This window comes from Drosophila subobscura, chromosome A, assembly GCF_008121235.1.
Source record: "Drosophila subobscura isolate 14011-0131.10 chromosome A, UCBerk_Dsub_1.0, whole genome shotgun sequence".
Taxonomy (NCBI): Eukaryota; Metazoa; Arthropoda; class Insecta; order Diptera; family Drosophilidae; genus Drosophila; species Drosophila subobscura.
In genome coordinates this window covers 2,909,860-2,935,068 of record NC_048530.1, presented here as the reverse complement: position 1 = coordinate 2,935,068, position 25,209 = coordinate 2,909,860, and the positions used below count along the sequence as shown (strand labels likewise).

The following is a 25,209-nucleotide window of genomic DNA, read 5'->3' as shown; positions in this document are numbered from 1 at the left end:
GTGCTCATCCCCACAATCATTCCCTCATTTTGCAGGAGGAAGAGCTCAAAGACATCATTGCCACGGCCAGGGACATGGAGGCACGTTGGGGCCATCTCTTCGACATGATCATCATCAACAATGACACGGAGCGTGCCTACCACCAGCTGCTGGCCGAGATCAATTCGCTGGAGCGCGAACCGCAGTGGGTGCCCGCCCAGTGGGTGCACAACAATCGGGACGAGTCATAAGGATCCACTGTAATCGGCGACCAGAGTACCACAGACCTCCAACAGCAGCCAATCTCCCTCCCCCACCATCCCCCAAACTGCAACTGCAACTCCGGCTCCTGCTCCTCCCTCAGTCTTTGTAAATACAAAAAAATTTCCATCGAGGCCATCCCATAGCCAGAGCCAGAGCCAGAGCCCAGGGTCCCTATATCTCTGCATTGTATATCCGCCCGACCTACCCATGAATATTTATATTAATTGTTTGCGAATGTCCCCATATCCCCAATGTCTTGGTTTTTTTTTTATTTATAGTTTTACTCTTTGAACTCGTTTGAAAGCACTTCAATTCCCATTTGATTGTACTTCCAGTCCACCTACCGTGTACTTATGTTACCGAAATTGTTGTTCGATTAACCATTATTGATCCATATGCATATATATTTTTTTTTAACACTAACTTATATACAATACATAATATATAATACATTTTATACATACATATACCGTATGCATGTATTTATGACCATTTTTTGTTGTTGTTGCTTAAGCTAAGCGTCGAGCACTTCCTTAAGTTCTGAAGGGCAAATCGAAATTGTAAATTAGCAAATTACGACAGACTTACTAAGCCCGGAAGGGAGTGAAGCCCTGCCTAGAACAGGATCCAATAAATTGTGTAATAATACTAAATACCATAAGCGACAACAAACAAAACAAAACCAATCGAATCCAAATCCAAAATGTTAACAGAGCCAGAACAATCCGTAAAATCCGTAAGGCAGTAGCTGTCCGGCGGGTGGCAAAATAAGCAAAAAACAAAACGTGATGAAGGGAGGGTTGGAGTGTGGAGTGTGGAGGGTGGATGAGTGTGGATGCGTGTGTAGAGAATCAGATGCATAATTGCAATTACGTAATCTATTTACTTTATACAGTTACAGATAAAGATAACGATAACGATAAAGATACCGATATACATACATACTATAAATAACTTATAGACGAAGATCGAAGCGTACTTAAACCATTTAACTCTTAACGAAAGTAGCAAAGTAAAAGCTTTGAAACGAGAGAAAGAGAGACAACAAAATCAGTACGTCATTGCCAAAAAAAAAGGGGGGAGTGAGAGAAAAAGGAGCGGAGAGGAGAGTAGCGGATAATGGATTGATGGATGATGGACGATGATAGATCGAGTTGGGCGAAGAATCACTTAGAGAAAAAAACACTCCACGAGCGAAATTGTTTAGAACAAATGCAAAAGCAAAAAAAAAGCATAACAAAAACCGTAGCGAACTTGAAGCACTGTAAAAATAAAAACCAAAACATGTAAACGAATGAAAAGCGATTGGGGATGTAATCGATTACGATGACGGACTGGGGAGTACGGGGGGTAAGGGTAAAGCAGCATTAGGATGGAAAATGCATTAGGCTAAGCAACAAACGAAAATACAAAAGTAAATGTTGTTGTAATTAATTATCGTAAACTACAGAAAAACAAAAACGTCTAGAGAACAAAGAAACGAAAGAGTAAGAGTTGGTTTCCCACAGCCAAAGCACTAATGAGACCGGAATAGTTGCAGGTTTTAGGCATGAATACATATTTTGATGAAATATACTATAAAGAAATATATACACATATACACAATGACACTGCTAGTACGAGTATGTGCAGAGTGCAACATCTGGAGGCGGCAACATGAATTTTATATTGAACGAAGGTAGAACGGGGGCAAGAGCTACGTGTATATGTATGTCTGTATGTATGTAACACAATGTTAAACACTTGAAAAATTCTACGAGCGAAACAGAAATCTATATATACATATACATATATAGATATATTATACATAAATATACATATAATTAAATTGGAGATATATTTTTTTTTTGTAGTCAACAAACGTATAAACAATGTGTGTGCAGTAAATCTGTTTAAGTTTTTATTTATACGCATTCCAAATGAAACTTAATGAAATAAAACAAATAAAATAAATACGAAACATGAGAAAAACAAAGTAAATCAAACGAGAAAAACAAAAACAAAAACAAAACAAAAAACACTAATAAATACAAATGCAAAAATTTAGTACGTTGTATGTGTGTATATGTGTGGCGTAGCAAAACTAAACTAAATATGAAACAAAATTACCTAAAAGAAGAACAAGTAATAAGTACATACAAGAGAGAAAGCGAAGATAGAAATTGCTTAAGCAGATTGCAGAACAGAGAACAGCCACGGTTTGACAGCCTCTGACAAAACCAGAAAAACCATTTATAAGTAACCCAAAACGCAAGCGCAAGCGCAAGCGCTAGCGCAAGAAAGCCATCAAGTCAGACGAAATAATAATATTAATACGAATAATAAAATAATGACAAGCAAACGAGTATTAACCGCGTGCGTTTCCATGCATTTGAATTTCGGTTAAGTGGGCGGCCAGCGATAAGTTGGCGCTGCTCATATTTGCGTTGATCGCTGCTCCAATTTGCCGATAATCTTTCCATGAGATCGATAGACAAAATATAACGTCAACTTTAGCTTTTACAATGATAAGCAGAGCTTTCTTTATTAATACAGTTAGAAACAGGAGAAATCAGAAGTAAAGTTGTGAGAAGGGTTTGTTGGGTGTCCATATCTTGGCCGGGTTAATCGCTGGAGGGTGATCGTGGACTCGTTTGGATGTGTAGCATTGGGTTGGATATCTATTACCAGCCGCCGCCGCCATGCTTGCCGCCTCCCTGGCCACTACCACCGCCGTGTTTGCCACCACCTCCACCGCTCTTTTGCCAGCCTCCCTGGCCACCACCGCCGCCTCCTTGCTGCCAGCCCCCTTGGGCCCTGCCGCCGCCTCCTTGCTGCCAGCCTCCTTGGCCACCACCGCCGCCTCCTTGCTGCCAGCCTCCTTGGCCACCGCCGCCGCCACCGCTCTTCTGCCAACCTCCTTGACCACCACCCCCGCCTCCGGCGGAGACAAAGGCGAAGAGGAGTCCGCACAGGAAGACAACGAGTAGGGCGTAGCGCATGATGAACTGATTAAAGGAACTCTGTGTCGTATTGCTGCTGGAAGCTTGACTCCACTGAAACTGATGCTCCATTCTGGCCCAGAACAGAGCTTATATAGCATTCACTAAGGCCCGCAATCCAACCGAGTCATGCTGCTGCACCCGGAACCAGGTTCAGCATAAGCTTCCAAAGCCCTCGGCCATGGATCTTGAGAAGGCAGCTGCATTTTCCACAGCCACTGCCTAGTGCAGCAGATGGGCGACACTGGCCACTTGTAAACTGTTGAGCCACTGCCTCTTCATTAATTATGTGCCGCAAACGCCCTCGGCCTGCCACTTGCAGTAGCTGTCCGTACCTCTGTCATTTATCATATACATATTTACAAAGCTCTTGATACCCTCTAGAACGTGGTATTTGGGGTTTGGATTAGTGCGAATAGCTGAACGGTAGAAAACCCACATGGTCCTAGCATTCATGCAAGAATTAATTTATTGTATATACATAGACGAAGACGCACGAATTGTAGGTGAAAAGGAGGTTGTTTCCGAAGTCATTCCTTGTTTTCTACCTGAAGTGCAAGCAGTGCTGTCAACTTCTGGGAAGCCGAGTAGCTTTTTTTGTGGTTAAGCATGCAAAGTAGCTAAAATAGCTTCAACCACTAACTAGCCAATGATTTTGTAGCGCTCCAAACCGGTTTTGTCTTCATTCACACGGACACTGCAAGCAATGTACATATGTGCTGGTGCGTTGACTTGCTGAACTGTGTTGGAACGAAAAATCGTTTTGATGATTTGATTTTGTTTTCGGGGCTTGGCGTATGAACCTGACCTGCCGCAACATGTGCAGAATGGGGTTGGGGTGGGGGTTGGTGGCCAGACCCTTGGGGGTTGGAAAAAATAAATATACCAATAAAAGTTGTTATTGTATTTGAATGCTGTAATTGTTTTAAATGCAGATTTTATACTTCTTTATTTAAAATTGTATGCATATTATGGAAACGCCGTCGCTTCTCGACTTCGTTGCTGCCGTATTATCAACATTGTTACCAAATCCATCTTTTACAGACAAATCATTTCAGATAAATATAAACACATACATATATATGTATATATGCATATACATGTGTTTATATGTATATGTATGTATGTACATACAACTTTTCAACTGCTGTTCTCGTCGTCGTTTCTGTTCTCGACTTCATGTGCGCTTTAATTGTTAGCGCTTGAAACCTTTTCATTTTTTATACCCGGTACTCGAAGAGTAAATGGGGTATATTGTATTTGTGCGAATAACGGTTGTATGTAACGCACAGAAGGAAACGTTTCCGACCCCATAAAGTATATATATATTCTTGATCAGCATCAATAGCCGAGTCGATTAAGCCTTGTCTGTCTGTCCGTCCGTCCGTCCGTCCGTCTATTTTGTCGGCTAGTTCTCAGAGACTATAAGAGCTAGAGCCACCAAATTTTGGCACCAGACTGCTGTATGCTCACACTGAAACCAGTGTATTTCAAAAATGAGCCCCGCCCCCTTCCGCCCCCGCAAAAGGGCGAAAACCTCCCAAATCTACAATTTTGAAGATAACAGAAAACTAAAAACGCCATTCCGTAGGGAATGACCATATCTATCAGATCACAAAATGGGATCCGACTGGATCATTATTATAGCCACAATGAAGAAAATAATTTTCAGTGGCCAAACCCACCCCGTCCCGCAGCTTATAGCAGCACACTCTGCTTCGCGCAGTTTATGGCCTCTGCCCCTGACACGTCTCTGCCGCTGCCTCTGCCGCGATTCTGCCCTGACTCTGCAAAGTGTGTCTCTAGGGGAGGGTGGCGAGCTAAAGGAGCGTGTTGGCGTGAGTAGTGCTGTTGATGTAGATGACAGATGAAGAAAAAATGTAAAATTTGACAAATAACCGCTGAGTTGCAGATGTAGTACTGAGTGCCGGGTATAGAAGTTGTGACGCGTAAAAAGCGTCTCACACGTCCCTTCTCGTTTTGTATATAAATAGATATATATATATATTCATCGAGATATATATATATTCAGATTCATAGAGTATACAATAAATAAATAAATTATTGACATATGTACATACATATGTATTTATGTATAAGCCATTCCTTAATTTGTATTAAAATATCGATTGGGTAGTTGGAAAAACAATAAGTTTGAGAAACACTGCATGCACTTGTCAACACTGGAAAACTGCCATGAAATTTTAATTTCACTTGCTTCTGTTTCATTCAACTCAATTCCATTCATTCGTGAACAGTTCGCTTGAGCGTGTCATTGAAACTTCAGCTCCATAAATAGTCCGATTTAAAAAAAATAATAATAAAATGTGTTCAAATATTTGTGTTGGTGTACGTCCTTTCGGGTCCTTTGATGGTTCGTCGTGGCAGGTGACAAATGGCTGTGCCTTAGAAAGCCGCAATGGATCATCTGTCTTTGGTGAGCGTGAAAATCATAGAACAAAATTCAACATATTCCTAATTCGTTTGTCCTATTTGAAGACTTTGTGTTCGACCATGAGGCATCGAACTTGGAGCTTTACAGTTATTCCGCAGAGCTCTTCTTGTTCTTCTTTCCCCAACGCACAGCAACGCAACGACAGTGCTGCCTCTGCTGCCATATCAGCTATTTTATGGCTACTTCTGGCTTTTTTCAAAGCTTGGTTGAAGCACTAACCAAATAGTGTAATAGATATCCAGCTTTGAAGAAGTAAAACGTCACCGCTAAATCTGCGTCTTGGAGGCCCAGGCCTCTGCCCGGAGTCCCGACTACAAGTATTAGTGCGTGTAGAACACGCAGCAGAAGCCCACGCTACATGGGTATTAGTACGTGTAGAGCGCGCAGCTAGAAGCTACATTTGGATAAGTGCGTGTAGCCAATGATTTTGTAGCGCTCCAAACCGGTTTTGTCTTCATTCACACGGACACTGCAAGCAATGTATGTGTTGGTGCGTTGACTTGCTGAACTGTGATGGAACGAAAATTCATGTTGATGATTTAATTTTGTTTTCGGGGCTTGGCGTATGAACCTGACCTCCCGCAACATGTGCAGAATGGGGTTGGGGTGGGGGTTGGTGGCCAGACCCTTGGGGGTTGGAAAAAATAAATATACCAATAAAAGTTGTTATTGTATTTGAATGCTGTAATTGTTTTAAATTCAGATTTTATACTTCTTTATTTAAAATTGTATGCATATTATGGAAACGCCGTCGCTTCTCGACTTCGTTGCTGCCGTATTATCAACATTGTTACCAAATCCATCTTTTACAGACAAATCATTTCAGATAAATATAAACACATACATATATATGTATATATGCATATACATGTGTTTATATGTATATGTATGTATGTACATACAACTTTTCAACTGCTGTTCTCGTCGTCGTTTCTGTTCTCGACTTCATGTGCGCTTTAATTGTTAGCGCTTGAAACCTTTTCATTTTTTTTACCCGGTACTAGAAGAGTAAATAGGGTATATTGTATTTGTGCGAATAACGGTTGTATGTAACGCACAGAAGGAAACGTTTCCGACCCCATAAAGTATATATATATTCTTGATCAGCATCAATAGCCGAGTCGATTAAGCCATGTCTGTCTCTCCGTCCGTCCGTCTGTCCGTCTATTTTGTCGGCTAGTTCTCAGAGACTATAAGAGCTAGAGCCACCAAATTTTGGCACCAGACTGCTGTATGCTCACACTGAAACCAGTGTATTTCAAAAATGAGCCCCGCCCCCTTCCGCCCCCGCAAAAGGGCGAAAACCTCCCAAATCTACAATTTTGAAGATAACAGAAAACTAAAAACGCCATTCCGTAGGGAATGACCATATCTATCAGATCACAAAATGGGATCCGACTGGATCATTATTATAGCCACAATGAAGAAAATAATTTTCAGTGGCCAAACCCACCCCGTCCCGCAGCTTATAGCAGCACACTCTGCTTCGCGCAGTTTATGGCCTCTGCCCTGACACGTCTCTGCCGCTGCCTCTGCCGCGATTCTGCCCTGACTCTGCAAAGTGTGTCTCTAGGGGAGGGTGGCGAGCTAAAGGAGCGTGTTGGCGTGAGTAGTGCTGTTGATGTAGATGACAGATGAAGAAAAAATGTAAAATTTGACAAATAACCGCTGAGTTGCAGATGTAGTACTGAGTGCCGGGTATAGAAGTTGTGACGCGTAAAAAGCGTCTCACACGTCCCTTCTCGTTTTGTATATAAATAGATATATATATATATTCATCGAGATATATATATATTCAGATTCATAGAGTATACAATAAATAAATAAATTATTGACATATGTACATACATATGTATTTATGTATAAGCCATTCCTTAATTTGTATTAAAATATCGATTGGGTAGTTGGAAAAACAATAAGTTTGAGAAACACTGCATGCACTTGTCAACACTGGAAAACTGCCATGAAATTTTAATTTCACTTGCTTCTGTTTCATTCAACTCAATTCCATTCATTCGTGAACAGTTCGCTTGAGCGTGTCATTGAAACTTCAGCTCCATAAATAGTCCGATTTAAAAAAAATAATAATAAAATGTGTTCAAATATTTGTGTTGGTGTACGTCCTTTCGGGTCCTTTGATGGTTCGTCGTGGCAGGTGACAAATGGCTGTGCCTTAGAAAGCCGCAATGGATCATCTGTCTTTGGTGAGCGTGAAAATCATAGAACAAAATTCAACATATTCCTAATTCGTTTGTCCTATTTGAAGACTTTGTGTTCGACCATGAGGCATCGAACTTGGAGCTTTTCAATTGCATGGCAAAGCCTATTGTGCACAAATTGATATCTGGACTGAATGGCACAATAATTACATACGGTGGGACATCGACAGGTATGCAAAATGCCCATCAATCAGTAGCCTCGCAGGAATTAAAGTTTCGGAACTTCACTTAGGCAAAACCCATACAATGCTGGGCGATGACCAAAACCCGGGGGTAATAGAGCTGGCAACAAAGGAAATATTTGAAACGATTGGCAATGATAAGGAACGCAGCTTTCTGCTGCGTCTTCAGTTCATTGAAGTAAATAATAAAATCATAACCGATCTGATTAGAAAGAGGCAGACTGAAGTCCAGATAACAGATACTGGGAATGGAAAGTGAAGGTAAACTCCGAAGAGTATTTCGTGAGCAGCAAGGAGGAGCTGATGCAGTGGCTCTCCTTGGGGAAAAAAATCGCTCCAAGCGCTCGCACGCCATACTTCGCATTGTAAGTTAATCCTTAGATTGTCTGTTGCATTCTCCATTTACATATTTCCTCTACTTAGATCATCGAGTCGCGATCCATTAGTGCTCAACCGGATGATTCAGTCATGCAAAGCGTTTTCAATTTGGTGGATCTGGCTGGATGTAGCAACATAATGCACATGTCAAACACAATATAAAGTTATCGGAAAACTGATTTTTTTTATGAAGTTTAAAGTGCAAAAATTGCTAAATTTACCAATTTAAGTAAATTTTTTACAACATTCTTGATTCAGACAGGTATTAAAAAGTTGTTTGTGAGTTTGAAATTAAAAAATTAACCTCATAATATGTTTAATGGCTAGTTTTTTAACAAGTCCATATTTATGACGAAAATTTGTCTTTGAATAGACTTACAAAGTGTTCGGTTCCCGCCGGAAACAATAAACTGCATAGATATTGTAGAGTTTTCAATTCTTAATCCAATTTATGTTACTTTTTCTTGCGCTTTTCTGCGTCTTCGGAGATATTTAAGTTTTCGTTACATAACCTAAAGTTTGGAAATTCGGAGTTGTTTGCAATGTTAAACTCAGTGAAGAAGAAAGTTGTGGAAGAAGATGTCGATTTGCATTGCATTTAAGTGGTAATACCTGTCACTAGCTTTGAGACCGATAAGGGATATTTGTAGACCCTTTGAAGAACTTTTTTTCACGGTTTGTCGATTAAATTGAACAATTCCACGGAAAAATTGAAACAAATCGTAAAAAACTGTGCAGATTGGATCAATTCGTGCTCAATCGTGCAATTATAATAACGTTGAGACATTTCCAGTATATCTGCACTGACGTGCAGTGCTATTGTGTCCAACATTCAACAAATTAAAGAAAAGAAGCTGCTTGCCGTATACAAGGAAGTCAATGTAAAAATCCGATTATCTTCTACTTTAAAATTTTTTAAAATCCGGGCACAACTTTTTTAGTTTAATATGGCATTGCTTTACATATTCCCATCATTATTTGTTTAATTCAATTTAAAAATAAAATAAAAATTAAAAATAAAAAATGCCACGCCCATTTTTTCAACATACCTTCCTTTCACTATTATAAACTCATATCAAAAAACTAAATCAAAAAATAATGTTTCGTTTGGAAGTTATTAATTAATGCCACAAAAAGTGGTCAAATGCCCCATAGTGCACTGGTTTCAGTGTGAGCATACAGCAGTCTGGTGCCAAAATTTGGTGGCTCTAGCTCTTATAGTCTCTGAGAACTAGCCGACAAAATAGACGGACAGACGGACGGACGGAGAGACAGACATGGCTTAATCGACTCGGCTATTGATGCTGATCAAGAATATATATATACTTTATGGGGTCGGAAACGTTTCCTTCTGTGCGTTACATACAACCGTTATTCGCACAAATACAATATACCCTATTTACTCTTCTAGTACCGGGTAAAAAAAATGAAAAGGTTTCAAGCGCTAACAATTAAAGCGCACATGAAGTCGAGAACAGAAACGACGACGAGAACAGCAGTTGAAAAGTTGTATGTACATACATACATATACATATAAACACATGTATATGCATATATACATATATATGTATGTGTTTATATTTATCTGAAATGATTTGTCTGTAAAAGATGGATTTGGTAACAATGTTGATAATACGGCAGCAACGAAGTCGAGAAGCGACGGCGTTTCCATAATATGCATACAATTTTAAATAAAGAAGTATAAAATCTGAATTTAAAACAATTACAGCATTCAAATACAATAACAACTTTTATTGGTATATTTATTTTTTCCAACCCCCAAGGGTCTGGCCACCAACCCCCACCCCAACCCCATTCTGCACATGTTGCGGGAGGTCAGGTTCATACGCCAAGCCCCGAAAACAAAATTAAATCATCAACATGAATTTTCGTTCCATCACAGTTCAGCAAGTCAACGCACCAACACATACATTGCTTGCAGTGTCCGTGTGAATGAAGACAAAACCGGTTTGGAGCGCTACAAAATCATTGGCTACACGCACTTATACAAATGTAGCTTCTAGCTGCGCGCTCTACACGTACTAATACCCATGTAGCGTGGGCTTCTGCTGCGTGTTCTACACGCACTAATACTTGTAGTCGGGACTCCGGGCAGAGGCCTGGGCCTCCAAGACGCAGATTTAGCGGTGACGTTTTACTTCTTCAAAGCTGGATATCTATTACACTATTTGGTTAGTGCTTCAACCAAGCTTTGAAAAAAGCCAGAAGTAGCCATAAAATAGCTGATATGGCAGCAGAGGCAGCACTGTCGTTGCGTTGCTGTGCGTTGGGGAAAGAAGAACAAGAAGAGCTCTGCGGAATAACTGTAATCCGATGTTCAGATTGGAGAGAGAAAGCGCTTATAGAAAACAAAGATAAGTAAAAGTTGGTGCGAGATTTATTTCGGCCATTGGCCATGCCTCAAGAATATAATGCAAAACGTTTGCCAAGCAAATGCAATTTGCTATATAATTGATTCATAATTTAGTAAAGTTGCAGAATTAAAACGAGGAAAAAAAACAAAACGATTATTGGATATTTACAGTATTTACAGACCGCTGCCACCGCTCCGACTTCGTCTGCTGCTCGGCGGATTCCGTTGCGGATTCAGTCCTAGGCCCAGCCTCCGGCTGGTTGCCAGCCACCACCGCCGCCGCCTCCACCGCCAGAGGACCAGCCTCCACCGCCGCCGCCACCACCACCATGGCCACCTCCGCCGCCTCCACCGCTGCTCAGCTTGATGATCTTGATAACCTTGGTGGCACCGCCACCGCCGCCACCGCCTCCTCCGCCAGATGACCAGCCTCCACCGCCGCCGCCGCCGCCACCACTTGACTGCCAGCCTCCGCCTCCACCACCTCCGTGTCCACCGCCTCCGCCGCCGCCTCCACCCAGGCTAATGATCTTGATGAGCTTGACGTCGCCACCGCCGCCGCCACCGCCTCCTCCACCAGATGACCAGCCACCACCGCCGCCGCCTCCTCCTCCACCAGATGACCAGCCTCCACCGCCTCCGCCGCCACCGCTAGATTGCCATCCTCCACCGCCACCTCCTCCACCGCTCTCAGTGATTACTTTAATTATCTGGATATCACCACCGCCGCCACCTCCATGGCCTCCGCCTCCTCCTCCACCACCATGTCCACCGCCGCCGCCGCCGCCCGAAGACCAGCCACCGCCTCCTCCACCTCCGCCGCTCGAGGACCAGCCTCCTCCACCGCTGCTGCCGCCAGGCTTCGGCTTGGCCGTCACGCTGGCCGCTCCGATGAGCAGGAGACACACAAAGGCCTGCAAGACAGAGACACAGACAGCCAGCAATCAGCAAGGATTATTCACTCACAAAAAGCACCAAACAAAAAATAACAAAAGGGATAAGGGAGAAGGGATAAGGAGGCAACACGAGGTTCCGTTGCGTTATGAATGCGTGATATCTGGGAGATATTTTTGGGCTATGAGATTCGGATATTCCACAATCCTGCCGAGTCCACGTACTTTCATTGCTGGTAACGCTTCGAGTAAGTACTGCGCTGTCTTGAATAGGCTCTGTGGAAACGCCGCGGATCCACAACTGACATGACCACCACCGGCGGCCCAGGCTTATATACCCAGCCCCAGCTGTGACTGTGGATGTGGCTTTGGCTTTCGAGCATTAACCGGAAAAGCACTGCTGAAAATGCTGCAAAAAGCAACGATTTTCCACGCTCACTGTTCGCGTCGGAGTTCGGTAGTTGCAGATGGCAAGTGGCATGTGGCAGTTGCTGTGGTGGATGGAGGAGCCTCTTCCAGCGAACATTTGCTACAATGTGGGCCAAATGCTGCCGCATCATCATCATTGCCATTAGGCGCAAGGGATAGGGGTCCGGGATGCTGAATTAGGATAAGACAAGCAGCAGACGACGCCAGGCGAAAGTGAGGCGACTCTCTGTCCACAGACAACTCATAACGGTGACTCCATTCGTTTTTCCCATCTGCAACAGATTGCTGCTGCCGTGTGTATGGCGTCGGTGGCGGCCGGTCGAACGGTTCGTTTGTGTAGCATCAGCATAAGCATAGCATCCCCCCAAACAGCCAGACTAAGCAGTTGGCTGCACCTTTCCCATTACATAATCCATGCGGCAGCCACAGCAACAGCAACAGCAACAGCATCGGCCCAACTTGAAACTTGCAGCTAGCTGCTGGTGCTGGTGCTGTTGTTGCCACTGCCGCTGACATTATTTGATTTGCATCTGTGGGTCTGCCCGTAATGGCCCGATCATTTGCAATTTGCCCCAAAACGATGACAAAGCCAGTCGAACGATTGGCCCGATCCCAGAGCCCACAGCCAGCATTCAGCCATTAACCATTTGGGCGTGAAGTCTCCACATTAGCCACACCAACACAGGCCAGCACAGCCACCGAAAACCCCAAATGGTCCCACAGCTGTAGTGTGCTCCAAAAGATCTTGCTTTAAATTTGCAGACAAATTGGCCAGCCACAGGCGTGACCCGTCAAAGTCGCTCGAAACTGGAGAACTGCCCTCAGAGCCGGGGGCAAAACTTGCTAATCAAGACCCATGCCTAGGAGTTGAAATATATTGCAGGCATACCTTAATATGAACTTTACTCCTGGATGCATGAAGGGAATCTTTGTGCCAAAAAGCTAAATGCAAATCGATTTGTCTGCAGCTCAGAGGATCTACAATTGTGTGTCGAAAGATTGTCATAATATTTGTTTTATTTTCTATGTAAAAATCATTTTCTTTCGAAATATTGATCACTGAAAATCGACGAACCCACAACATTTAACATTCAGTTAACAAAGAGACTCCCTGCATCACACATGTGAAGGCAGTCCGAACCGCAAGCCACACACGATTTCCTCTCATTAAGAGGTCTAGGCAAAGGGCGGCTTTGGAGGCGTGGCAGCACTCCACTAATTACAGATGCGATAATTTCCAACGAAAGTGCAATGTGAGCGGCGGTGGCGGCGGCGGCGGCGGCAGTGGCAAGCACTCACACTCATAAATCTCCTCATCAGCATCTCTTACACAATCTGGCGGAGATGCCCGCGGAAGGGGTGCCCGACAGAGGGATGGTGCAGGAGGAAGAGGCGGCAGCACAGACAAAGTAAATAAACTGTCGTCAATTGCAACGACGACCCAGACGAAGACGCAGTGGCAGCTGTAGCTGCAGTTGCAGTTGCATTACCAATTGCTGTTACTGAAGACGCAACACGACGCACTCGCGCCAAGATGCGAAACGAGCTGCGAAATGTGGATGGGCCTTCTGCTCAGGGGGCATGGGTATGAGTATGAGTCTCGAGGAGATCGCAAAAGAGCCAAGTGGACAGCGTACACGCTGTGAGCGTTTGCATCAGCAGGCTAAAGAGCTTGGATCGGATTAGATCAGGGAGGCACGAGGCCAGAGACACAGCCACAGCAGCTGGCTGTCAAACAACAATACAAGAAGAAAAAAACACATCCACCGTGGCCAGCACCACGAACCCAACTTGTGGGATTATGCTCTACAGAAAGAGCTCTCCATGCAGTGCCAAAAGATTCAACATAAATGATTCTCTTAGTTTTATATCTAATAAATCAAGAAATCCCCCTCTTAGTCCCTCTTGCGGGTAGCATCTCAAATTTCAAATGGCTTTGCAGGCAGTGCGCCCAGCAACTGCCAAAGTCGCATAAGAGAAAACTGGCAACGAGGAAGCACCACAGCCTCGACCCATGGCAGGGCAGGCAAGCTGGCGAGACGTCTCCGAAAAAGCTCCGCAAACAAGACATTTTTTAGTGGTGTACTGGAGCAGCGGGTCAACTGCACGCTTCGGAATCGGATGCATCGTCTTCGGGGGCTAGAGCTGGGGAGTCGTGAGCAGAAGAGGTGGAAAACTAGTTTTGTGCCTCCATGAACTTTATGATATTTATGGGGCTTGCCATGGAGCTGCCGCCTCTTTCTCACTAATATTTGGAAGCCGGGCCTATAATTTTCGCATTGAAACTGAAAGACATAGAGAGTGAGCGAGAGCAAGAGAGACGACGACATTCGATCAAATATTGTGATCGCTCGAAAAAGCGACGGTCGTCCCCTGGTCGGCCTCTGTTTATGTCTGGCTTCCGGATTATTTCGTAACTCAGTTTCCTGCTTCGCTGGGCTCGGGAGCAGCACATGGAGCAGAGCCACATCCTGCCCAGGGCTTATGAAACAGCGACTCGTGGATAATCGACTGACTCAATCGATTGTGGAGCATCTCTACGCCAAGTGCAGTCCCCATCCAACTGCTGGTGTGGCTGGTCTTTCTGGAGGTTTCTCGTACAGTTTGGTTTGGTTTATTCGATAATTATTCATAGGTTTGTATTCGTTAATAATTAATTCGGTAATTTAATTATGTTTAAAGTGATGTTGTCTGTTTACATTGCATTTGGTTTCAGTTTTCCTAAGTTGTATAATTAATTTGTAATCTCATTCGTTAAATATCCATTTGGTTAATTATTGCAAAAACGCCTCAAACACCGGCATGAGGGTATACCATACCGTACCATATGTATGTCCGCTATCTTGATGACCTATTTGACCCCTCTATATATGTATATATAACCTAGACGATCTGTCTGATCTGAATGATCTCGGTGACGATCTACCCCATGGTAACCTGGAGATCTTCCATATACACGCTGCTTCCTCTCTCTTATATGGAGTTGTACACTCGGTTAACCGTTTACGATGCTTATATATAGGCATATGTATATTACGATATAGCTATGAGTATCCAGCCCCTGCGGGAAGCTCCCCCGCATTGAATTGAACTATTTATAGAGCACATAAAAAAAATGTCTAAAAAAAAACGGCACTCGAAAAAAAATGTGAGTTAATGCAAGGATTTAAAGTTAAGTTAAGATTATTTCCTATGCGAAGACTAGACTGCTTTATTTTTACATAGAATCTGCTCTCCTGACTAGATGGATTCGTGACTAGAGATGGTTTGGGTGATTGGGTGGGGGAAAGGTTGGTAGCCGAAAGCTTCCGCCGACGAGGTGAGGCAGAGTCCAGATGAGATTCGTTCATTAGCAACACCTTTCAGGTACTTATTAAATACTTTTTTTCTGGCTCGGCACGCTGCTCGAGGCTGCTCACGGCATACGCTACGGGGGGGATGGTGGAGAGAAGGGGATGTTGAGGTATGATCACTCCGGGTCCTGGCTCTGTTCCGGAGATATCATGACCTCAATGGGCATTAGCTATTGTTCCATTATGATCGTATCCTCGGGCTTGACATTGCCGGAGTTGATGGCCTCCATGGCCTTGCTCAGGAGGGTGGCATCCTTCAGGCTGACGACCTGCACCAGCTGCGGCTCCTGTCCCGGACCGCCCTGGATCATCATCTGGTGCATGCCGGGTGACATTGTGATCGTCTCCAGCTGATCGCCATTCTCCACCTGGTGGGAAGCGCAAAGCAAACGAAAAGACAGGTTAGAAATTACATCTTTAACGATCGATCGATTGGATATTGTAAGCTGTGTTTTATGTATCCCTAAATGATGATGAGGTATGGTCGCCTCGCGCATTCGTCCGTGTCTGTCTCTAAGGAAACTATCAAAAAGAAAGAAACAAACAAACAAAGGAACGATCGAAAGATCGATGAATACTTACACAAAATCAGGGCTAGCAAAAAATACAAAGGTTAAAATATGCAATAATATGAAATAAAACGATTACAAATTATAATTAAAATCACAACAACAAAAGATTTATTCAATAAAATTTGTTGGTTTTTGTTTTCGTTTTCGTTTACGTTTACGTTCACTTTCACTTCACTTTGGCTCCGAGCGGCTACCCCTGCGCAGGGGTAGAGCTGCGGAGAAACATTTGGTCTAAAACAACTAAAATACATATAATATTTTCAATTACACATTAAACTAAACATTCAAATAATGACAATAATAATAATTGAATAAAACATAATAATAATCATAATAAAAATAGTCATAGATCAACATAAAAATAACTTTATATGCACTTTCAATGCTTGCAGCGAGCGACCCAAAAGGCTGGGTATGCCAGGCAAGTGATGGGATACGCGTATGTACATATATCCCATATATGTATAACTATATATTCTACTCGCTATATGTGTTTTAGGGCTAATCCAAGGCACAAAATAAAATAAAAATCGATGGCATGCTCTGCTCTGGCTATATCTGGCGCTTAACTGATTTCATTTTGTCTACATTTTCATTGCGGGATTGACTAAAATTTGGTTTGGGTTACGGGTTACGATGGGTTATGATTTAAACTAGGTTCCTGTTCGCTTGACTACTTACCGAACTAAACTAACTCAAGATTTTCCTAGCATTCCAATTGCAATTCCTCACTACATTTACTTTCTAAAATATTTGGTTTGAGTTCCACTCTATGCCCTAGCAAGATTATGTGCACGACTATATAAATCACTTAAGACTAAAACAAACGACAACAAAAACGGATATCCATGATTGGTTTGCAGCTTGATTAACTAGGAACATGACTGATTAATTTAATTTTCGTTTTAGTTTTAGTTTCCTTTTCCTTTCGATTTTACAGCTATCTCCGTGCGTGCATATTCTGATTTTTGGTTCTTGTTTCAATTATCAACAAATTGTATTCCTATTTGGTTTTCTGCTTTCGATTCATCGAAGTTTTCTGTTCCGATCCGAACTCAAAATAAATTCTAATCCAGTTCTATCCAGGAACTGTTCCTACGTTTTTTCCTACTCTTCCTGCATTGTTTCCTCGTTCCTCGTTTCATCGGGCATTCACAATGTGTTATTTTCTTCTAAGTATAGATGGCAAGTGTGTGTATCTGTGTCTTGTATGAGGTGTTTCTATATCGTTAGCTAAATGTTGCGTATGTATTGTGTGTGTTTTGTTGTGCAAAGCCGCTTCTTGACTAGATTCGAGAGGTGCGCCTGTATCTGTATCTATGCATATCTGGGTGGGGTTTTCGCGACCCGTACGACGGGTCAACTGGTTTACGACTATGGACTTTTACTCAAAATTCTCCAGCTTAATCGTTCTGGCCGGCAGCTGCAGCTGCATGTTTGTAAGACTGGCACTGTCCACGCAACGTATGGCGGCAGCTGTAGCAGCGGCAGAGGAGGAGCTCGAGCCCATGCCCACAGGGGAGTCGCTTGAGGCGAAATTCTCGCCTGCCGCCTTTGCGGGTACCTTGCGGCTGCTCCTCCCAGTCTTGCGACGCTTCTGTGCCAAGGTTTGCTGGTCTTGGGCCTTGCTGGTCGCCGCCACACGTCGCGTGGAGCGTGTTGACGTTGCTGCCGTTGTGGTGGTGGGGGCAGTCGGATTGGTATTGGGTATGGGGGATGCCAGCAAAATGGGAAGGGGCCTCTTAATGCTATTGCTGCTGCTGTTGTTGTTATTGGCAAGGGTACTATTGTTGTTGTTGTTGTGGTGGGGATGGTGACTATGGTTCTGGTGGACATTAAAGCCCGCACTACTGCTACTTTGGCTGCTACTGCTACTGTGATTGTTGGCAGTGGTGGCCGCCGCAGGCGCTGCCGCCAGATAGTAGCGCGCCCCTACAGGAGCTGCCTGCAATGTGAGCGACTGTTGGTGGTGCCCCAGGGTCGCTCCACTGCTACTGCCACCGCTACCGCCACTGCGTCTGCCGAGAACGGCATGGCCAGCGCTGATCAGCGAGTAGCACTGCAGGGAGCCGGTGGCCGGCGGCTGAGACCCTGAGGCCGAGCTGGAGGTGCGCGTGGCGCTGGTATCTACCTGCATGGGGGCCAGGCACACGGTGCCGTCGCTGTTCGTCTGGAGCTGCTGCATGTTGGCCATCACGGATTGGTACATGGAGACGGGCACCGAGATCACATTGCTTACAGAGACGGGATAGCCTGCAAGGGATACGACGCATGAGCCTAATTCGATAAGACAATCATCCGAAGTGCACAACTCACCCTGGCCGTCCTCGGTGGTGATATAAATTTGGCCATCTTGCGTCTCGGTCAGATCCACGGTCATGTTCTCATGCCCGTTGACATCGGTGAGACTTTGTACGGTCTGAATGGTGGCTCCGCCCTCTCCCTGATGCAACTGCAAAGAGAAATAGAGATTAATAGAGTCCAATAGTATGTACATGGAGCACTCATTACTCACCGTTGCCACACCCTGCACCTGGGCGGTTGTGCCGTCCGACAGCGTGATAATGGGATTATTGGGATCCACCTGGATGAGGGATACCGTGCCATCAGCGTTCTGCGAGAGAACCGTCTGCGTGGTGTACTGTACGGGAAAGAGAGGCGATCGAGAGTTGTCAATATGCGACTGATAAAAGACATCATACAAAGGGTAGGGTAAAAAGTAATCAAGCGAACAAAGCAAATCATATATTAAAAAGTGCAAAGAAAAAAAACAATAAGTGAACGATATTAAACATAAATTATATACAAACAACATTCTATGGATCGAGGCAACATTCAATTAGCAGACACCACTGTGAAAATATCGTGTTTTATTTTGGGTTTTTTGTTGGAGTTGAAGAGAGTCGTGTGTGCGTTTGGGATATTGTTTCGAATGTGCGTTTTGTGTTCGACTTGTGGCATATGGAAATAATGAGAACTTGCAATGAAAACCCAGCTGAAAGGAAAATAAAAAAAAAAACAACAAATATATATTTAAAAAAAAAATTAGGAGACAAACAAACAAAAGAAAAATATATAATGTCATTAAATCAAATATCAATCAAATAATCGGGGTTCATCTCTTTGCGAAGACGAGCAGCAGTGCAGAAGTACATCAAATAGCGACTAATGTTAATAAAATGATAATAGAACGATTGGCAGCATGGCAAGTAAAAACAAGTAAAGAAAAAGACACAGCAAACGTCAAACATCAGCAGCAGAACAACATAACGTTGAGCCAAATAATAATCTGCAAACAGAAAAGTGTTTTTGGGAAATGGACGCGCACCCACGGACGACTATGCGCAGGACCTATCCATATTTTTTTTACTTTTACAGTCTTTGGATCAAACAAATATTTCGAAAACAAATGCAATTCCTTCAACTTTTTTTCTCTCTTTCAGTTTTTGCCTAACTCCTATAAAAATCATAGAGTAAAGCACTCCTGAAGGCCTTCGAAACGTGAATTGAACTCGTTCTTTCTTGTGTGAATATTCTTTGCTTGGATTCGAATTAATGCTTGACTTGAGTTTCCCTTATACAAGTTATGTATCCTCCATTAAAATGTATCTAATCTACTTCCAGTATCATCCCCTGCATAACTATTTAACAACAGCAAAAATTCCCAGACAAATAATATTCCAAGTCCTTTGGCATGTCCCATAGGTGCGCGTCGTGTTCCCGGCTCGTTGATTAGTGGGATACAAGAACAGAATCAGAACAGAAAGAATGGCAATCATATTCGGATTCGTATTCGGTTTCAGTTTCAGATTAGTACGAACATCAACGTCGCTCAGCGTTATGGGCTCGATGCAAACTTGGGCATTCGCTATCTGCTGGGCAGTGACGGTCTGGGCGGCCGAATTCTGGGCTGCGGCCGCTGCCTGGGCGGCACTTACGGCGGCTGCCGTCGTTTGCACAGCTGTAGCCGTGGTCGTCCCGCTGGCTGTCGTCAGCTGAATGGTCTGCGGCTGTCCGCCGCTGATGGGCTGGATGTGAACGGTGCTGCCGGCGGGTAGGTGGTGGTGCTGCTGGTGGTGCTGTTGCTGGTGGTGCTGCTGCTGTTGCTGTTGGTGATGCTGCTGCTGCTGCTGTTGCTGTTGCTGCTGCTGTTGTTGTTGCTGGTGCTGCTGCTGCTGCTGGTGGTGCTGTTGTGCCGGCGCCTGGCATATCTCAATCTTGGTGGAGGCCGGTAGGGTGGCCGTAGTGGTCACATGCTGGTTGTTGGTGCTCTGTATGATCGTCGGGGCCGGGGAGTTGGTCTGGGCAGTGTGGGTGGTGATCACCGTACCGGCGCTGTTGATCTTTACCACATTGACCTGCTGCGGTTGCTGTTCGTTAGAGTTGAAGGTTGAAGGTTTGAGTTTGACGGTTAGTTAGTCGAATGAATCAAATGTGGGGTTATTGGAATCGAATGGAAGTGAATGAATTGGACCATGAGTGGATGGGAATTGGGGAATGGGTAATGGGGGATGCAGGATGGACCGGACAGAGATTAGTTTTTCGTGCACCTCGTGACACCGTTTAACCCAGACGTTGCGTTGCCGCTAAACTCTGATCAGAAATGGGAATCGGTTGGGGGGCCTGCCTTTTGGGTCATACTCACGTTGCTGTTCCCTGACGGTGGCGTCATTGTTGTCACTGTGTGGATGGTGGGCGTGCTGGACAGTTCCATGTCCTCATCCTCGTCGCCCGATTGCGAGATCAAAGCGTTGACCTTGTCATCGTCATCGGCAAAGGTCGGCAGCAGGTCCTCCCGCCCATGATATTTGTAGCAGTTGATCACGATCTTGCGTAGCGCATGCGTCCAGCTGATCTGTAGCCATCACAAATACATAGAGAAGGGAAGGGAAGCTTGTGATTAGTACAATTCAGCGATTAAACGGGGGCGGCTGTTTAACACCCACCCCACCCACCTTCTGCTTGTCGTCCTCGGAGCGGGCATCCATCCGCACATTGGCCCACGGCAGCTCCTTCGGCCACCACGGTGGTCGTGTCGACTCCCGTCCCCAGCCGGGCTTGCCCCGTCCCGTCGAGTACTTGAGCATTAGTGGAATGAAGGCCCGCAGCTGGGCCTGGGTCATCTTTTCGACGGGCGTCGGTATCCCATCGATCACCAGGCCGGGCAGCTCGAACAGCGACGGATCGTCTTGGGGCGGCGGCGGCGCTTGCTGGGCCAGCGCATTGTCCAGCTCGTCCATGACGATGTTCTTCAGGTTCCGGAGCACATCCTCCAGCGGCTTCGCGCCGAACACCTTATAGCTGGTGTTGGGCTTGCCCGGAGTTGCTACCAGCACTACCGCCTGCTTGCCGACGCGACCCGTGAACTCGTAGATGATTCCACGCAGCTTGCGCAGCAGCCGGTTTTGCTGCCGCTTGCGCACCGACGGGTTCGTCTCGAAGCAGTGCGGCCGCTTGCGCTTCTTTGAGCTGGCAATGGCAGCTGCCGCTGCCACACCGACTGGTCCGGCGGCGGCCAGCTGATGGGCGACATCGTCGTTGACGGGTATCGAGCCGAGATCGCCGTCATACAGGCTCCCATCGCTGCTGATTAGATCCTCTTCGTCGTCGTCGCTGCCCAGGCTCTGGATGTCCTCGTCGAGCATCTCTATCTTGTAGGTGGTGCCGTTGCTCTGGCTGCCGCCGGACTGCACTTGGCTGTGGCTGTGGCCGCCGCTGCTCGTCGTCGTGATGGTAGTCACGTTGAGGCCCCCGCTCCCAGAGCTGCCATTGCTCCCATTGCCGCCGCTGGAATTGGGGCCGCCGTTGCCGCCGGTGGTTGTTACGACCACATTGCTGCCGCCGGAGCCTCGCTGGCTGTTGGCCGGGGCCACGACCAGACGATAGCTTGTGGTTGCCAGTTTGGCTGTGTGTGTGGCTTCCTTTCTTGATCTTTCTCTCACTCGTTTGTCTCTCCCTCTCCCTTTCTGTCTCTGTCGCTTGCTGGTCTGGTCCGGTGCTCCTTCACCTTCGATCCTTCGACTGTTGACCCCTTATTCGCATGCGCACTGTGTGATGATAAGAGCTGTGGAGACAAAAAACAGAAAACAGAATTAACATATGCACGTAATTATGTATGTATCTCTAAATATATGTTTGTATGCATGTTTATATCCCTCTCTTTCTTGCCAGACTGTTAAATTCTACAGTGAAAAAAGCTCTACAGTTCTCTCGCTGATAAGCGAAATGTGAATCAGGTCAAAAGCGCGCATGCGCAACGCCCCACAGCAATAACAAAACAGAACAACAAAAAACCACACGCACACACACATACTTGTATAATTAATTGTCAGAAATATGTATTATACGTGTACAAATTCCTGTGTTTGCGTTTACATAAGCAGCTGCGAACATGACAATCGTAGTTGTCACCACATGGAGCCACTTGGGAGGTGCCTTAGTGTCAAAAGACAGGCTAAAAGATGCCACAGATTCTACAGTCTATAGCTATGAATGTTCACTAAGTTCTGTCCTCTCTTATAACTCAATTCGAATAGTTTCAAACTATTTATCATTTATTCACGTTTACTTGCTTCTTGCACAGCTGCACCTTATCGACTTTGAAGCATTCGAGCAGCATTGGAGCTCGCCGTGCTACAGCTTGAAGCAGCTCCAATGAACCACATCGACGTCTAGGGTCCAATGATGGTAGACACGGAGAACGTGAGCTTGTCTCTAAATTTACATATGAGGGTGTGTGCAGGGTGTAGGGTCCACAAGGTTAACTGAATGTTCGGTTGTGGAATAGCACTGCCATACTCTTCTTTTAGACGGAATGACTGCATGGAGTGAACTTATGAGCCCCTAGTTATTTGCAGACTGCTATTCCGATAAAATGGATAAAGTAAATCAATGAGAACTGCATATGGACTTTTTTCGTAAAGCTCCATTCTTTTTAAATCCCATGTTTTTTTGTTGCTATCTTCACTTTGCCTCGCTATCATTTGAGCGAGCTTTTGTGCCGGTGTCGTCATGTGTCGTATATCTATCTACATGCATAGATCCCTGTAGTCATCCCAGTCTAACTTTTTAATCAACTGTTTAAAAAATGGACAATTAAAATAATAAAAACTTTTGGAGGGTTTTTTCGTTTAGTTTTCAATTGGGAAATCTGTGAATCTATTCGTTTTTCGGGCACGGTACTCTTAAATCTTATTATTGAATTGGGTTTTAAATAAAATGTTTAGGCTTGAGCACTTCTTTAACAAATTAAAATTTAATAAGAACAAAATGTTTACTATTTACTCTTTTTCACTGTACATATATCTCTTTCACTTTTACTATTGCTTTCCCTTTCATTTTTCTGCTCTCTCTATCTCTTCTAAATATCTGAGCATGTGCCGTCGTCTCCTCACTGCGCAGACTCTACAAGCTTCGTTCTTTCTTCTGGCAATCGCTCTCCCTCACTCTGCCCCTCTTACTCTCTCGCACTTACTTTCGAATGTAGCTTCTTGGGGGCCTCTGCACGTGCGCATTGCATTCGATTGCAAGTTTGAACTCGAATTCGATGCACAAATTTTGGCAAACTCGACAAATTGGTTTTTGACAGCAACAACAAGCCGCAAAACCGTACCCACAAATATTTAATTTTGTTTATATTATCAAATTGTTTTTATTGCTTGCCTTGACAATTTTCCCTTTTTTCGGTTTCAATTTCGGTACGGCGGCCTCCTGCCGGGGTTGAAAATAGTCAAAAATCCAATTGGGATTTGTATTTTGGCTTTGGGACTACTGACATCAACATTAATTGCGTTATTTATGCCTTTAATTTTATTTCACGAACTTTTCAAGACACGAAACAAGAAAAAAAACAGATTGTTTATATTTCACTTGAGCACTTTCCGCCGTGTGTGTTTCTTTGAGAACTCTTTAACGCAGACGCAGTGGAAGCACAGAAAAATCGGAGCTGGAACTGGAATTGTAAATATTGTATGATTGTAGCTCTCCAACCCGGACCCGGACCGATTGCAGCTCTCTCTCTGGCGGCTCTGGCGGCTGTGTGACTCCGTGTGGCTCTTCTGAGTGCGGCTCAGTGCTGCGCTGCGCTGTGGCTGCGGCTGTGCTGCCCGGGTGTCTGGGTGCTGCGCTCAAACGCTGAGTTCTATTTGCGTTTGCTCAGAGAACACACAGCGGCAGCGGCAGTGCTTGCTCTATAGGCGTCCAAGGGAGGAGTAACAAGAACAGCAACATCAACAGAGCAACACAGCCGCAAGCAGAGCGGACCGGAGCGGAGAAGAGCGCACTGCCAAACCACCCCACGGACCGGACCGGAGCAGCGACGTCGACGCACTTAAAAATCAATACTGCGCCCATGCGTCGACGTCGCTGGGCGACGGTTTCTGAGAGTCAGAGAGAGAGAGATGTAGAGAGAGAGACAACGAAAGAAAAGCCCTTCGCACAAGTATCGTACATGTAATGCTGTCCTTCTTCAGCCCACGTTGTTCTACCTCTGAATGTAACTGTTTACCTTTGCAACACCCCCCGCTCCGCCCATGAAACAACAAAGAGAGAGACCCAAAGAGAGAGTAAGAACAGTGCTGGAAGCTCAGCGCTGTCAAATCAGAGAGCTTCCGTGGGGAAAGCTTTCGCCTGCATATGCGTGCCCAGCCTAACACCCCTCCCACCTCCCCGGGCAGCCATCCTGCGCAGCATTAAAGAGGGAAACCAATATTTGTGTGTACATTTGCGATTTTGCAGGGCTGCGCGCAGCTTACCCCCAAAAAAGTGCTCATCCCCCATCCCCTCCGACACCGTGGAAGTCCTCGCTCCATGAAAAGGAAATTCGAATCGAAACATCAACCCTTGGAACACCAGCAGCAACACCACCAAGTGGTCGTACTTTACTTTCTCCACCACTATCGACGAGACACCAATGCCGTCCACAAAAACAAGAAAAACAAGAAAACAAGTAAAAGACGGCACGCAAACTCCTGGCGCTTAAAAATGACGGTGTCCGCGTCCCGTCCCTAACCCCGGCAGACATATGGCCACGCATGCACTGCCCGTGCTGCTGGGCACCACCACCACCCACCACCAACGAAAAAGCACCACCACCACAACTGCATTGTGCACCACCCTGCTCTCTATCTCT

General features: G+C 45.0%; 4 protein-coding genes and 1 long non-coding RNA gene across 20 annotated transcripts in view; 2 read left to right on the top strand and 3 right to left on the bottom strand.

The window, feature by feature from the left end:
• Positions 1-1,692, top strand: part of LOC117903381 — a 59,337-nt gene extending 57,645 nt beyond the window's left edge. For all 11 annotated transcript variants that reach the window (XM_034815362.1, XM_034815361.1, XM_034815352.1 and 8 more), the window contains one exon: positions 36-1,692. In XM_034815362.1, coding sequence (XP_034671253.1) covers positions 36-230 — 195 coding nt within the window. In that variant the 3' untranslated portion in view covers positions 231-1,692. The remainder of the gene's footprint in view (positions 1-35) is intronic.
• Positions 1,693-2,734: 1,042 nt separating this feature from the next.
• On the bottom strand, positions 2,735-3,301 carry LOC117903385 (glycine-rich RNA-binding protein 7). 2 transcript variants are annotated; one of them, XM_034815371.1, is made up of 2 exons: positions 3,074-3,300; positions 2,735-3,031 (listed from the first exon to the last, which is right to left on the bottom strand). In XM_034815371.1, exons 1-2 carry the CDS (start codon positions 3,294-3,296, stop codon positions 2,907-2,909), a joined length of 348 nt encoding a protein of 115 aa, XP_034671262.1. In that variant the 5' UTR covers positions 3,297-3,300; the 3' UTR covers positions 2,735-2,906. The 2 variants fall into 2 exon arrangements, with proteins under 2 accessions (XP_034671262.1, XP_034671261.1); XM_034815370.1 differs by having other exon boundaries at positions 2,735-3,301.
• A 2,340-nt stretch (positions 3,302-5,641) lies between these two features.
• LOC117903386 lies at positions 5,642-8,300 on the top strand. 2 transcript variants are annotated; one of them, XR_004649498.1, is made up of 3 exons: positions 5,642-5,661; positions 7,946-8,068; positions 8,131-8,300. It is a non-coding gene; the product is annotated as an uncharacterized LOC117903386 (long non-coding RNA). The 2 variants fall into 2 exon arrangements; XR_004649497.1 differs by lacking the exon at positions 5,642-5,661 and adding an exon at positions 7,806-7,883.
• Positions 8,301-11,002: 2,702 nt separating this feature from the next.
• LOC117903384 (glycine-rich protein DOT1) lies at positions 11,003-12,058 on the bottom strand. The gene is made up of 2 exons (XM_034815369.1): positions 11,951-12,058; positions 11,003-11,746 (listed from the first exon to the last, which is right to left on the bottom strand). The coding sequence occupies exons 1-2, from the start codon at positions 11,954-11,956 to the stop codon at positions 11,072-11,074; spliced, it is 681 nt and encodes a 226-aa protein (XP_034671260.1). The 5' UTR covers positions 11,957-12,058; the 3' UTR covers positions 11,003-11,071.
• A 2,685-nt stretch (positions 12,059-14,743) lies between these two features.
• LOC117903382 (DNA-binding protein Ewg) lies at positions 14,744-22,108 on the bottom strand. 4 transcript variants are annotated; one of them, XM_034815366.1, is made up of 7 exons: positions 21,035-22,108; positions 20,725-20,934; positions 19,901-20,449; positions 18,595-18,720; positions 18,396-18,531; positions 18,211-18,332; positions 14,744-15,875 (listed from the first exon to the last, which is right to left on the bottom strand). In XM_034815366.1, exons 1-7 carry the CDS (start codon positions 21,722-21,724, stop codon positions 15,678-15,680), a joined length of 2,031 nt encoding a protein of 676 aa, XP_034671257.1. In that variant the 5' UTR covers positions 21,725-22,108; the 3' UTR covers positions 14,744-15,677. The 4 variants fall into 4 exon arrangements, with proteins under 4 accessions (XP_034671257.1, XP_034671255.1, XP_034671258.1 ...); XM_034815364.1 differs by lacking the exon at positions 14,744-15,875 and having other exon boundaries at positions 16,231-18,332; XM_034815367.1 differs by lacking the exon at positions 14,744-15,875 and having other exon boundaries at positions 16,231-18,332; positions 20,018-20,449.
• Positions 22,109-25,209: the final 3,101 nt, after the last annotated feature.

What these genes read in the sequence shown, in the direction of transcription:
- LOC117903385 (XM_034815370.1), bottom strand. Translation starts at nt 3,296, where the DNA reads ATGGAGCATCAGTTTCAGTGGAGTCAAGCTTCCAGCAGCAATACGACA.
- LOC117903382 (XM_034815364.1), bottom strand. Translation starts at nt 21,724, where the DNA reads ATGCTCGACGAGGACATCCAGAGCCTGGGCAGCGACGACGACGAAGAG. An exon ending in CCGAGGACGACAAGCAGAAG is followed by an intron (nt 20,935 to 21,034) that starts GTGGGTGGGGTG and finishes TGATGGCTACAG; the next exon opens with ATCAGCTGGACGCATGCGCT. An exon ending in CACCGTCAGGGAACAGCAAC is followed by an intron (nt 20,450 to 20,724) that starts GTGAGTATGACC and finishes TCTAACGAACAG; the next exon opens with CAACCGCAGCAGGTCAATGT.